This window comes from Protopterus annectens, chromosome 4.part0 (genome assembly GCF_019279795.1).
Source record: "Protopterus annectens isolate FY-2018-M chromosome 4.part0, PAN1.0, whole genome shotgun sequence".
In the NCBI taxonomy this organism is placed as follows: domain Eukaryota; kingdom Metazoa; phylum Chordata; order Ceratodontiformes; family Protopteridae; genus Protopterus; species Protopterus annectens.
The window spans coordinates 1,081,085,564-1,081,101,231 of NC_056733.1; the positions used below are offsets into that span (position 1 = coordinate 1,081,085,564).

Below are 15,668 nucleotides of genomic sequence, written 5' to 3' on the forward strand. Positions count from 1 at the left end.
AAGTTGTTTATCCAAAATGCGACTACAGAGTGGATAAGCAGGTCTAGAGGCAGTAGCTGTATGTGGAAAAGTGTTGAGGTCCATTTTGCACAGCTGGGGTTCTGCCACAGATTGGTGTGGTCCCAACTAATGAAAATAAGCAGTTGTGAATACTTTACTCTACTTTCCCAGCCAGAAGGGCATTCAACACGGCTTGTGTGCCAACAGTGCTCCAAAAGATTGGATCAGGCCAGGTCTGGCTTACTGGTGGGCCCAGACAACTGTGGTTCTTGCTTACTTGTTCATAAGAGTGTTATTCTGCTCTTGCACTATTACATCCTACTTTTGCAAGACAGGGAACAGCAGGGTTCACCCAATCCTAAAGACTCCAACACCAGGCAAGTGGATCCTCACGTTTAGATATCTTTCAAGAGCAGGCTTTAAGTCAACTCAACATTTTTCAAGAAGTTAGAAAATAGTTAAGTGGAAGAGATTCTCCTTCAAAGCCATTGCCCCCAAGAGTGTACAGAAACACAGGTTCTAATATTTAGCAGGTCTTCTCTTAGATGTTCCTTTATCTGCTGACCCCTACGTGGTTGAGCAATTCTTGAAGGAGATGGAAGTGTACCACCTGAACCATTAAAGCCTCCTAGGAAGTCAGGATTGAATTCTGTGATTGACAGATGTACCATAACACTTTGAGCTGAGTGTATCCACTGCCTTAAAATTCTTCTCTTGGAAAACACTTCCCTTAGTGGCAGTGACAGCTGTCAGAAGGATATCAAAATTAGATGCCCTTAACTTCCATAAGTGCAAAGTCGGCCTGGATAAATCCTTCATTTATGAGAGTAGTCACTGAACTGGCCTTCATCCAAGCAATCCAGTTACCTTTTTTTTTTTTTTTTACTCAAATCTGAGATTTTACAGCTGTTGGAAATTCTGCTTAGGTATCCCATTTCCAGAAATAAAGGCAAAAAGGACAGACTTTCTTGACAAAGTTATTAACAGTGAGGTAAGCCGTTCCTCAAAACAGCTAGCTGAAGTACATTTTTTGTTACAATTCCAGCAAAAACATCCTTAGGGCCATGGTTAGGGTGTACTCTAGGCAGCAGGACCCACAGCTGCCTTCGAGTTTATTTCTGCTCATGGCATTTGTGAAGCAACAACTTGGATATCTGTGCACTTTAAACACTACAGACTAGCTATCCAGTCCAAAGGTTCACAGGTAGGTACTAGGCTATAGGGCCTATATAAGCCTAGCCAAATGGTACCCTGGCTTTTGCCACCCAAGAAAATTATTTTCCTGTGCCCCGGTCGAGCAGAGCCACAGAAGTGATCCCCGGGGTGAATTTCCTATCCAATCAAAGATTTTTCGTGAAGAGTGGTAATGATGAACTTTGTTTGATATAGATAGGTAGTTTGTTCCAGAGTATGGGAAGTCTCTGGGACAGGAATCTGTCCCTCAATCATGTTCTGTTTATTGTGGTGACAAGGTTTAGGTCCCTAGAGTGTGCAGCTCGGAGGGATTGGGATTTTTTTAAGTGGAGCATGTCCAAAAGCTCTGGGTTTGACATAGCTTTGTATGTTAGGCAGAGATCGCCTCTGAGTAGGCGATATGTAACAGAGTAAAGCTGAAGTTTTTTGAGACTGTCTGCGCAGGGCATCTGTTTGAGGCCGGTAATCCTCTTTGGGAGGTATTTCTGCAGCCTTTCCAGTTGTTATAGATGTCTTGTGAGGTACATACCAAAAGGAGCATTGTACTCTATAATGGGTCTAATGAGTGATGAATAGAGGGGAACAATGACCTCTTTTTCCTGGATGAGAAACCTTTTGTGATGAGGTGTGCCATGTAGAAGGATTTCCTGACTACTGTGGCGATGTGATTATCAAAGGAGAGACTACTGTCCACTTGTGTCCCAAGGTCTCTTATCACACTTTCGGTGTTAAGTAGACTACCGCCTATGTGGTAGTTCATGGGTACAATGTTTTTACCAAAAGGGATGACAATGCACTTTTTGGCATTGAGCTTGAGGCCATGGCTTTTACACCAGGCATCTGTCTCAGTAACATCCTTTTGTAGCATGTCCACATTGTTAGGAGTTTTGATTATGGCTCCTAGTCTGCAGTCATCTGCGAACTTTGTTAGCCAAAGACCTCCTGCGTTAGCCTGTACTTCAGAGAAGTAGATACCAAACAGGAGAGGACCTAGAACTGAACCCTGTGGTACTCCACTTGTCTGAAGTTGGATTTAGAGTCTGCTACTTTCACAGTGTGGGTTTTGTCAGTGAGCCAATTGGCAACCCATCTTGTGACAGAGATTTATACCTAGTTTAGTGAGTTTATCTATAATCCCAGAGTGGGGGATGATGTTGAAAGCCTTGGCAAGATCTACATAGGCTGTGTGGATCACGTTACCCTCATCTCCGGCTTTGGTGACCACTTCAAAGAAGTCGATCAGGTTTAGGAGACATGATCTGCCTTTTACAAACCTGAACTGGGTAGGGTCCAGAGTTTGGTGATTACCAATGTCACTGTTTATAAGTTGCATGATGATACATTCCATAGCCTTGCAGACCAGGCTCGTCAGTCTAATGGGGCGGTAGTTCCCGGAGTTTGTGGTGGGCTCCCCCTTTGTGGAGTGGGATAACCATTGCTGTGCACCATTCAGTGGGCACAAAGCAATGTAACATTTTGCTACTATATCATGTCCTGCAGGATGGCAATCTCCTCTGTATGGGGCATCTGCAGTACTGCTTTTTAGTGCTCTTCCCCACTTATGAATCATATTGTAGCGATGATCACAAATAGTACAGTTAAAAAAGTTGCATGGTAAGTCAAAGCATCAAGTGCAGGTTCTTCCCCCCTTATCTCTGGCCTCTGGTGCCTGTCCCGAATAGTAGTCCAGGTACTGCAAATAGAGTACACTACAAATTCATCTGAATCATTCTAACTAGTCTGTTATCAGCATTTTACATTAACCGAAGCCTTTGTTAGTACTGCATCATTGCTTGGGGGTGATGCACATGGTTGGCTATTCTCTTTCATTATACAGACCATTGACTGGTGGCTGGCTGCTATCCATTCTGCACTTAATGAATACTTTTCAACTCAGAAAAAAAAAATAAATACTGGTATGTCCAGTTCATTTACACTGCATGTCAGACCAATTTCTAGCAGTTTTCCAAAGGCAAGCAATTATACTGCAGCCTCTTTCTTGAGCACTTACTGTTATGCTGAGGTACACAACTTTTCCTGTTCTCCCCAGCACATACATGCAAATGTAGCTCGCACAGTGTTTTAATGTAGGACCCCCCCCCACCTCAGCACATGTAGCACATACAGAATATTTAGCTAACTGGCACACTTTTGGCATGGACCATTTCCCCAGAATATCTAACAGTTTAGAAGCATTCTACCACATAGCAGGCCTTCAGGGGCAGCATGTTTCTCTACCCCCCCTTTGCTTTCTGTAACCCCCGGCCTTTCTGATGCTCCCTCCTGACACCTCACTGTATCCAACCACTTGGCCTTCTCATTTAGAGCATCTCCTTTGTTCTCTTAGTATCCACCTGATACATTAACATCTGTCCCAAGCAGTAACACTGCATTATGCAGAATCTCAGATTTGCACATTGCATGCATTTTCATGAAAGACAAAGTCAAACAGGACACGTTTTATATCATTTTTTTTTTATTGCTGTGGTAGTTCAGGTAACCGAGGTTAATACTATGTAGCTCTACACTACCAACAGCCCACAGACACTGACATAGCAGACAGGACAGGGGTGAGTGACAGCTGTTCTGAATACTTCCTTTACTGTCCTGACCTTCCAAATGTAATTACCAAAATCTTTCTTTTCCTGTGTTGCAGAACACATTACATTTTTTTGGTACACATTAAAATCCTGCCTTATGCTGACTATTGACATACTGAATATTGACAAGCCTTACTGAAAGGGGCATCTACAAGCTCTCTGTTGAAATGTTCTGCCCTAGAAGACTTTATTGCAGAAGACCAAGGTTATTTGCTTGTTAGTAAGTTTCATCATTAAGACCTGGTTTGGATTCCCATAATCTCCATTGCTTGATATGCTTGAACAAGTCGCTTAAAGCTCAGCCACCGCTGAAAAGAACTTGTGCCTTGTCGGTTGATATATATGGCTACTTTAGCACAAGTGCCTTTTTTTTTTCCTCTGGAGGTCAGTTGTAAGCTTTGTCAGATGATCTGGTTGAGTGACTTGTTAATAGCCACAACAGGAAGATGAAATCTGAGGAGCTAAAATCCCAGGACTTCAGGATGAAGCTCTTTAGAAGCCTATAACCTTCATTTTATGTGTTGAACTCTTCTCTGGTGTAATCAAATGATTCCACCAACTTGCTTTAACAAGATTCAGGATGCATATTGTTGGCATATACATACATCGACACCACCATGACCCTCACCAAGGCAAGAAGTTTAGTAAATGACTGGATGGATTCAGGTCTGCTTTTCATCCTGTGGGAGCCCATGGTGTTCCCAAGCAAGGTGCGAGTGAGATTTTCTCCAAGTCCTGGCTCGGCCACATGGCCTTCTTTTTGTGGGCTATCCCTTACACATGTAGTGGAAGCAGCTTATATATATATATTTTATACACAGTAAATAAAATGTAGAATATAAAACCATCTCACAGGAATGCTTATAGATTCAAAGGCAAGTACTAGCCTACATGCTCTTCTGGGCCATATTAAGCCTAGCCACTTTGCCTTCTAAAGGTGAGAAGAATCAAGCCATGTACCTTGTGTCCATCATGTAAACATCTTAGCCATTACACCCCCTTTCGTATCCCTCTTTGCAGATAACCCATCTTCAACTGCTGTGCCTTTGTACACAGTAAACAGACCCACACTGCTTCTCATTAGGTTTCTGAGATTGGCGCAACGGGGTTGGGAATGCAAAGATGCACTTAAGCAGGCTACTTAAGCCCTGGCCTCCTGTAGCTTTGGGCACTTAACTAACCAACCTAACATCCTGGCCTGCCTATCTGGTGGGTGGGTGGGGGGGTTCTTAGCACTTACCTCCCTCCCTGCAGGAACTGGTACATTCCCAGCCTGTATCCATGTGCAGGAAGTTTGGGCACTTACAAGCCAACCTAAGTTCCAAGTCTCCCTGCCTGAAGGGTCTAAGCTCTTACTTAGTCTACCTAAACTCCTGACCTCCCTTGTCTGTTGGGCTTAAGCACTTAACCAGCCCATCTACAGTCCTGGTCTAACCGAGTGAAGGGTCGGGCATTTCCCAGCCTACATAGCCCCTGGCCGGTGGGTTTGAGTATTTACCCAGTTACCTAAAGCCCTGACCTCCCTGTCTAAGGGATTTTGGTTTAGGAACTGTAACGATCTACAGAATATGAATTGTGGCTTATGAAGGTACATTATCTATGGACCGGGGTGAACTGAGGAATGAGGAACAGAGTGTAATGATGCCTTTGTGGGAAAATCAGTGGATCACTCAAAAAATACCTCAAATGGCAAATGATCCCCAAAACTGGGGCAGATGTGTCCAGAAAGTTCTGAAATTATTTCTTGGTGGAACTCCCCAGCTAACAGGTCATCCAGGATGACATGTAGTGACTTATGGGAAGTAAATGACAAATCCTTAGATACATACCCTATAGGGGATTAAGAACTTCTTGTTCAAGGATGAACAATAATTCACCAACTTTTTTACCCCTGTACAAGGAAGAGAATTTTCCATGCATGACAGGTTTCGTCTTCCCTTGTTTTTTTGTGGGACAGGAAGGTGAAGAGCAGCAATAGGACTGACTTTGCCATCTTTATTTTCCTGGTGCACTAAACCCAGCTGGGCAGTGAGGGACATAGTCCCATCACAGATTGGACTCTTAATGGAGTGGCCATTCAAGTAGACACTACTACAACCACACCATCTAATACAGCACACAGATACTTGAATGGGCTGTGCTTATTACGCCTTAAGATCTCCTGAGGAGGGTGTTTATAATGTTTGGAAATGTGGGTGGTGGCACCAGTGGTGGGCAGGTGCTGTTCTTGGAATAGTGAGTGTGAGAAGTGTTACCTCAAACTTGATACTATTGGCTGAGGCAGGTGCACCTGCAATGGCAGTCTCTTGGGCAGATGATGGTCACTGTTACGGACGGTTGGAAACTGGAATGCATGATTTTGTATCCAGGTCCTGCAACAGAATCAGAGGAGGAGACCAGATGAGGCCTAGTTCTAACTAATCAAAGACCACATGGCCACAATATCAGTGACATTGGTTAGACTGGTGATGGCAGTCCCAGACACCAGTTGTCTGGCAAATTGGCTTAGAGGATTAAGGAGCTGTTTCCTGTGCAACTCTGAGCAAGTTACTTAACCAGACTCGGCTCCCGGGCAGAGTCTGAAAAGGTCCATGAAGATCAGTGCTCTACCAGAAAGTATAAATAAATAAAATAAGATACTAGGAGCATCACCGCTCAGGATTTAGAATGTTCAGACATGACTATGTCCACAGCTGGAAGAATCAGATTATTAAATTTTTAGAAGAAAAATGTTGGATTAATCAAAATACTGTTGTCCAGTCAGTCAATAACTCTTATTTACAGCATGAACTTATTTATGCTTTCTGAAAAATAGTACATTAAAAACAGGCATCATGCTGCTGTTTTTTCCAAATTAAAGGGTAAGGTATGGAAATTGATGTCAGAATATTTCAAAACACATTTACAGACCATATACACTCAACTATCCCCACCCACCCCCCCCAAAAAAAAAACACTCCTGCCTTTCTAGCCTCTGAGTAGGAGGTTTACATAACTATTAAAGTATTTGCCTTATGGACTCAAGGTGCAGGGTTCAATTTTCACATGGGTTAATTGGCTAAGTTTAAAATGGCTCACAAGGGCAGTTAGCCTATTGCTTATCTATAAAAGTTATTGAAAGGTAGAAACTATTTATATGGTATTCCATGGATTACTGGGAAATAAATAAATTATATATATATATATATATATATATATATATACATATACACACACAAATACAGATTTCCCCACCTGGCTGCAACATGTTGGTGGTTTGTGAAGAAGCTGTTCTACTACTGGGACATTTGCAAATTACTCTAAATGTGGACAGTTGAAGACAGTTTCACATTTTGGTGCCTATCTACAGAAATCTGCTGCAGAATATGAAAATATTAACTATAATAATTCAAGAGGCAGGCTGTACCTGTTTATTAGCGAGTTAAGACAGGACGAGAAGACAATCCAAATCAAGTACATTTATTAGAGCAATGGTCAAAATGCTTATTTATGCAGAATTTCCCCACTAACATAGGATATGAATTTCTTAATACAATATGTTGTAAAGAGATGCTGCGGTAAATGTCATTCATGTTATTCTGATGATGTGGTTCACATTTTGTTGTTCACAAGAGATTCCAAAACTTTTGCAACTTGATTGGAATTCAGGTTGTTCAGTGGCATGCTTTTCTCCTTGCCAAACTCTGGAAAGAAAAGAAAAACACATAAGCAGTACTTCTGATTTGGAGAAATGGTTCAGAGCAGTTAATTTTTAACTCATTATATCCGAGTGACACCTCCAGGTGCATCTGAGTTAACTCCTACTGACGCCTCTAGGTGTCAAATATTGCTTGTGCATATTTGCATCAATTATTCCAAAACTATGCTATGTACAAGGTTTTAAAAGATTTCATTTTAAAGTTCACACAATGGCAAACTCAACTGCATTAATATTTTACCTCATTCTAATGCAGGTAAATAGATATTAACTGTTTTATTATATTAATTTATATAGACAATCTGCACATTTTTCTAAATATCTCAAAAACCAAGTAACACAGACTAATCTCCTTAGCCTCATATGAAAGCTCTCAGCTAGATGAATAACATTTTGCCAGTGACAGTATGTGTGTAACTTGAGTGGTTGCTGAGATATTGTAAGTTATTTACAAAATATTACAAATGTAATGGTGTTTACTGTGACTTTTAAAATTCAGTTTAAGAGCTAAAACTTAGGAATACCACCACTATAAAAATAGTTTGTGCTGAAGAGTTTGCCATTTATACTTTTTTGATAAACCCCTATGGTTCCAGAGATATGAGCATTTGTTTGAAATGTGAGGACATAAATTTGATTCTGTCAAAATGTTTAGGCTCTGCCCATTGGAAGTTACAGTGCAAACTTTCTGAGCTCCACTGGAGTGAATGAGTTAAGATATGCTTTGCATTCGTTTATGATCCTAAAACCAAGAAACGCTTCTTGGTAGAATACCCATGAGTAAGCGGGCCCAGTTCTATCAAATGCTATGGAACAACTAGTCACCATTCCCACAAGAGGAAAAAATATACTAGACCTGATCATCACAAACATGGGGACAAAATGCTCCACACCGGAAGTATATCCCTCTTTGGTGAGATCAGACCATAAATTAATCTCACTGGAGATCCACATCCCACCCCCAGCAAAGAAGACCACAGTGAAGAACTTCTCAAAAGCAAACTTCACACTTCTTAAGACTGGAGTGGTATCCTTCAAGGCCCCCGAGCCAGTGGAAACCACAACCCACGCTGCTGAAACCCTTACAAATGCCTTCTACGAGCACCTCCAGGAATGTATGGATCAAGCAATCCCTAATAAAATCAAGACCCTTTCCACCAAAGGCAGGTGCCCGGTCTGGTGGACTCCAGCCATAAACAAACTCTACAACAAGAGGAGAAAGCTACTACATGACAGAGCAAAATCCCTAAATGAGAAGGCATCTCTGATCAATACTAGCAAAAAACTACGATCACTCAAAATCATCCAAGGCCAACTTTGAGAGAAAAATCGCTAATGACACAAAAGACAATCATAAAGCCTTCTTTAGCTATGTTAGAAACCTGGGTGGAAACTCCCAGATATGCTCAGAATTAGTCCAAAATGATAAAAAAAATCACTGAACCCACAGACATTGCCAACATACTGGCAGACAGGTTCAGTGCAAATTTCCAAAAGTAGAAATATCTATCCCACCAGAGTCTAGCCTCCCAAACATCTCAGATGCCCAGGTGAGAGCTGCTCTCTCTAAAGCAAAAAACACAGCATCAATGGGCGGTGTCCCCGGCTGTGTGCTACACAAACTCAATGAGGAACTAAACCCACACATAAGGCTGCTGTTTAATCTTAGCCTTACTACAGGATACGTACCCAAAGAATGGCGTACGGCAACTGTGGTCCCACTCCACAAAGGCGGTGCTTCTATGGACTCTGGAAATTACCGCCCCATAAGCTTGACAAGCCTTGTCTGCAAAGCTATGGAGAGGATCATAATGGAACTCATAAATAAAGACATTGGGGACCCTCAGACACTGGATCCTACCTAATTTGGCTTTGTCAAGGGCAGATCCTGCCTCTTGAACTTGGTCGACTTTTTCAAAACAGTCACTAAGGCCATTGATGAGGGTAAGGCAGTTCACACAGCCTACCTTGACCTAGCAAAAGCGTTCGACACAATACCCCACTCGGGCATCATAGAAAAGCTCACCAGCTTAGATGTAAACCCATATGTCACAAGATGGGTTGCAAACTGGCTCAAGGACAGAACACACAGGGTTAGAGTTGCTGGTGCCATGTCAGACTCTAAGCCGGGTCACGAGCGGTGTCCCACAGGGCTCAGTCCTGGGCCCCTCTTGTTCGGCATTTATTTTTCTGAAGTGCAGGCAAACATAGGGGGGATTGTGGCTGACAAAATTTGCAGATGACTGCAAACTGGGCACCATAATTGACACTCCATCAGACACAGACATCCTCCAGAGAGGTCTCATAGAAATGGATAACTGGTGCCAGAGCCATGGCCTTAAGCTAAATGCCAAAAATGTATAGTCATACCCTTTGGGAAAAACAAGGTAACCCCTAATTACCACATAGGTGGTAATCCATTAAACACGGAAGAAGTTATCAGGGACCTGGGGACCCAAGTTGACAGTAACCTCTCTTTTGACACTCACATTGCCAAAGTGGTTAGGAAGACCTTCTACATTGCCCACCTGATCATGAAGGGATTCACATCCAGATCAGGAGAGGTCATTGTACCTCTGTACTCTTCACTTATCAGACCAATGATTGAGTACAACGCCCCATTTGGAGTGTACCTTACCCGACACCTGGAGCAGTTGGAAAGACCCCAAAAGTTCCTCACCAAAAGGATAAAGGGGCTCAAACATATGTCATACGATGCCCGACTGAAGAAACTCCAGCTCTATTCAGTCGCATACCGTCTGCTCAGAGGTGATCTGTGCCTGACATACAAGGCCATGTCCAACCCGGAATTAATTGACATGCTCCACCTCAAAAAATCCAAATCCACCAGAGCCACGAGAGCAAGAGACTTAAACCTCAACACGGATATAAATAGGATGTGCTGGAGGGACAGATTCATCACCCAGAGACTCCCTACACTATGGAACAGAATCCCAGTCCATGTGAGGCAGAGCCCCTCACTGACTCTGTTCAAGAGAAATCTTGACGAGTGGATGGGAGATCGTAGGTTTACCCAGGGAATCATCTCTGTATCACTGCTGGACAGAGGCACAGCAAACTAATGGGTATAGTATTCTCATCCTAAGGGGTGGTGAAAGCCACACACACTCTGGCTAGGCTTATAAATGCCCTAGGGCAGATAGCCTAGTATGAACCTGTGGTGAAAGCCACACACACTCTGGCTAGGCTTATAAATGCCCTAGGGCAGATAGCCTAGTATGAACCTATGAACAGGTCATCCAGGATGACATGTAGTGACTTATGGGAAGTAAATGACAAATCCTTAGATACATACCCTATAGGGGATTAAGAACTTCACCAACTTTTTTACCCCTGTACAAGGAAGAGAATTTTCCATGCATGACAGGTTTAGTCTTCCCTTGTTTTTTTGTGGGACAGGAAGATGAAGAGCAGCAATAGGACCGACTTTGCCGTCTTTATTTTCCTGGTGCACTAAACCCAGCTGGGCAGTGAGGGACATAGTCCCATCAAAGATTGGACTCTTAATGGAGTGGCCATTCAAGTAGACACTACTACAACCACACCATCTAATACAGCACACAGATACTTGAATGGGCTGTGCTTATTACGCCTTAAGATCTCCTGAGGAGGGTGTTTATAATGGTTGAAAATGTGGGTGGTGGCAACAGTGGTGGGCAGGTGCTGTTCTTGGAATAGTGAGTGTGAGAAGTGTTACCTCAAACTTGATACTATTGGCTGAGGCAGGTGCACCTGCAATGGCAGTCTCTTGGGCAGATAGTCACTGTTACGGATGGTTGGAAACTGGAATGCATGATTTTGTATCCAGGTCCTGCAACAGAATCAGAGGAGAAGACCAGATGAGGCCTAGTTCTAACTAATCAAAGACCACAATATCAGTGACATTGGTTAGACTGGTGATGGCAGTCCCAGACACCAGTTGTCTGGCAAATTGGCTTAGAGGATTAAGGAGCTGTTTCCTGTGCAACTCTGAGCAAGTTACTTAGCCCGACTCGGCTCCCGGGCAGAGTCTGAAAAGGTCCATGAAGATCAGTGCTCTACCAGAAAGTATAAATAAATAAAATAAGATACTAGGAGCATCACCACTCAGGATTTAGAATGTTCAGACATGCACTGACTGTGTCCACAGCTGGAAGAATCAGATTATTAACTTTTTAGAAGAAAAATGTTGGATTAATCAAAATACTGTTGTCCAGTCAGTCACTAACTCTTATTTACAGCATGAACTTACTTATGCTTTCTAAAAAATAGTACATTAAAAACAGGCATCATGCTGCTGTGTTTTCCAAATTAAAGGGTAAGGTATGGAAATTGATGTCAGAATATTTCAAAAACATTTTACAGACCATATACACTCAACTACCCCCCCCCAAAAAAAAAAAAAAAAAAACACTCCTGCCTTTCTAGCCTCAGAGTAGGAGGTTTACATAACAATTAAAGTATTTGCCTTATGGACTCAATGGTTCAATTTTCACATGGGTTAATTGGCTAGGTTTAAAATGGCTCACAAGGGCAGTTAGCCTATTGCTTATCTATAAGAGTTATTGAAAGGTAGAAACTATTTATATGGTATTCCATAGATTACTGGGAAATAAATAAATTATATATATATATATATATATATATATATATATATATACACACACAAATACGGCTGCAACATGTTGGTGGTTTGTGAAGAAGCTGTTCTACTGCTGGGACATTTGCAAATTACTCTAAATGTGGACAGTTGAAGAGAGTTTCACATTTTGGTGCCTATCTACAGAAATCTGCTGCAGAATATGAAAATATTAACTATAATAATTCAAGAGGCAGGCTGTACCTGTTTATTAGCGAGTTAAGACAGGACGAGAAGACAATCCAAATCAAGTACATTTATTAGAGCAATGGTCAAAATGCTTATTTATGCAGAATTTCCCCACTAACATAGGATATGAATTTCTTAATACAATTTGTTGTAAAGAGATGCTGCCGTAAAGTCCATGTTATTCTGATGATGTGGTTCACATTTTGTTGTTCACAAGAGATTCCAAAACTTTTGCAACTTGAGTGGAATTCAGGTTGTTCAGTGGCATGCTTTTCTCCTTGCCAAACTCTGGAAAGAAAAGAAAAATACATAAGCAGTACTTCTGATTTGGAGAAATGGTTCAGAGCAGTTAATTTTTAACTCATTATATCCGAGTGACAACTCCAGGTGCATCTGAGTTAACTCCTACTGACGCCTCTAGGCGTCAAACATTGCTTGTGCATATTTGCATCAATAATTCCAAAACTATGCTATGTACAAGGTTTTAAAAGATTTAATTTTAAAGTTCACACAATGGCAAACTCAACTGCATTAATATTTTACCTCATTCTAATGCAGGTAAATAGATATTAACTGTTTTATGATATTAATTTATATAGACAATCTGCACATTTTTCTAAATATCTCAAAAACCAAGTAACACAGACTAATCTCCTTAGCCTCATATGAAAGCTCTCAGCTAGATGAATAACATTTTGCCAGTGACAGTATGTGTGTAACTTGAGTGGTTGCTGAGATATTTTAAGTTATTTACAAAATATTACAAATGTAGACTTTTAAAATTCAGTTTAAGAGCTAAAACTTAGGAATACCACCACTATAAAAATAGTTTGTGCTGAAGAGTTTGCCATTTATACTTTTTTGATAAACCCCTATGGTTCCAGAGATGTGAGGACATAATTTGATTCTGTCAAAATGTTTAGGCTCTGCCCATTGGAAGTTACAGTGCAAACTTTCTGAGCTCCACTGGAGTGAATGAGTTAAGATATGCTTTGCATTTGTTTATGATCCTAAAACCAAGAAACGCTTCTTGGTAGAATACCCATGAGTAAGTAAATTATCTTAAAAGTACTGGACACCAACAGGAAGTAGAACAAGAGAATGCCTATTTGACCCAAGTGCAGTCACCTTACTCAATGGAGGCTGCTACAGGGACAACCCCCGTTTCAGTTGTCGAGTGGCCTTCATTACAGTAAGATGCTTTGATGCTGAAACTGATGCTGAAACAGACTTCACTATAAAGTTTGTAGACTACAAATCCTACATTACAGCAGGAAAGGACAACATAATTGTCCAGAGTCAGATCAGAGGCAGGCGCCTGCTAGAGGACTTAAGCTAAGTTAAGTAACGTAAAGTAATTTCAGAACTCCCAGTTCCGGAGAATGTTTCAAGGTCATAAACCCATTGTGTTATTCCTCTCATGAAGTGTGTTTCTGTGACACAGCAGTTCACTTAAACCTTACAATCAGACTTCACCCAAGAACTGTAGCAAAAACAAGTCACACCTTCAGGTCCCAAAGTACAGTATGGCTACCCTAAATTCCAGTATTTTTTTTTTTTTTTGGAAGCACTCTTGTTTTCTACTTCTCTGTCCACGACAACTCAGGAAACAGAAGTGATGTTTCTTACGTTACACAGAGTGGGTTCCCCTATAACACCTCCTTCTGTCAAAGATACAAACATTTGCTAGCTGACAGCACTGCTATGCCCACTTTTGAGATGCAATATGTCAAACCCAGTTGTTTTTCAGAAACACAAAGCTACAGGAACCTTGATGTGTGTGAGCAAAAGTAAGAGGCCCTTCCTTGATCACTTCTGTAGTAGTGTTAGCTGATGGGGTATTCACCCAAGGATAGTCAAACTTTGAGCCAGCATGTTCTTCCTTCATGCCATATATCTGACATCACCTCAACTCTATGGTGACAAAGGGACACGCCAACTGAGTTCTTAGCTATCACTTAAGATTTGGTCTGGCAGCCATACAATCTGTGCTACTTTTCAGACATTGGGTGCATCTGTACCCCCATTAGCAACCCTCCTCTTTTGTGTGTGCAGGTCATAGAAGAGAGGGAAATGCAACTGTGGGAGGCAGACTCCTCACAGACCACACTAAATACTTGTTTGGGGTTATGTCAAGTGTTCATGTGACTTTGCATAGTCATCTGTCTTTGCAAATTTAGACACTCTGAGCACTTACCCAAAGTAAGATGGCATCGTCTGACTGCCAAGGCCCATTTGAAATCAAAGAAACTCTGGTTAGAGAATTCTGCTGCTGAGTTGGACTCTGACATGATTTTATTTATTTTATTTTACATTTCTTGACTGGGAGTGTCTGGCTAAGCTAAAAAAAAAAAAAAAGCCCTTTGTCAGCAGAGGCCCGGGGACAATTTTACAATTCCAGGGCAGTTTAAGAACACATACAGTGGTACATAATGCTTAAAAGACAAATGTCATAAGAAAATGATATCCATCGTCTCTCTCTTGCTGCACCATCTGTTGTGACCCTGCTGCAGGCCAATATGGTGCAACTGAATCACATGTTTATCACACCTGAACAGTCATCTAGTCTGCTCAAGAAGAGGGAACTTTAGCTTGCAATTTCAGAGGGACTAGACAGCATATCTCAAATCTTATGGCAGAAAATTTCCATTTCTTTGATGTACATCAGGGCTCACAGCCTAGCCTAAACATAAAGTTTCTCCTCGGGGTACCTTACTGCAGGATTTTATCCAGGGCCTTTTCAAGACTATTATGTCTTTAAAAGCCATCTTCTTCCTTTCCTGCCAACTCTTTGATTTCCTCTTCTTCCTCATACCTTTTTGAGGGGAAAAGAGGAGGAATCATATTCTGAAGGAAATGTCTCCCACGCTTATTCTTCACACATTCATTCTCCTGTGCCTCAGCAGAGTTCCAGAGCAATCACCTAGCCCCTGCTCCCAAAGTCAGATTCATATTATTTTACCTCTGCTTAGATACCTGTTCCGGCAGGGGCTAATAGAACTGGTACCACCATATTAAAAAAAAATTACTCAAGAATGTTTCTGGTTCCCAGAAAAGAGAGTATTCAGACACCTATTTTGGATTTTTCTTTCCTCATTATCTTTCTCAAAGTCTCAATAAGATGACCCTTCACTAGTTGCTTCCCTTGATTCTTCCACAGGTGTTTTTAGTGCCACTGAATTAAAAGCATGTCTGCCTTCACATTTATCTGCTACATGAGAATATCTTGCCTATGAAAGTGTTACGAACAGACGACACAAGTACTAGAATGGTGACCCTTGTGGGCCATTTCAAGACTCTATTTTCCCTTTCAAAGGTGAGAATCAAACCTTTTATCTGTGCAGTAAAC

General features: G+C 41.6%; 1 protein-coding gene across 2 annotated transcripts in view; it reads right to left on the bottom strand.

Moving 5' to 3' along the window:
* Positions 1-7,237: 7,237 nt before the first annotated feature.
* The window catches only part of NDUFA2 (NADH:ubiquinone oxidoreductase subunit A2), a 112,091-nt gene continuing 103,660 nt past the window's right edge, over positions 7,238-15,668 (bottom strand). Inside the window, exon 3 of one of the 2 annotated variants that reach the window (XM_044069025.1) lies at positions 7,238-7,477. In XM_044069025.1, coding sequence (XP_043924960.1) covers positions 7,386-7,477 — 92 coding nt within the window. In that variant the 3' untranslated portion in view covers positions 7,238-7,385. Of the gene's footprint in view, positions 7,478-12,371; positions 12,608-15,668 lie in introns of those variants that run through there. The other variant, XM_044069024.1, reaches the window with a different exon arrangement.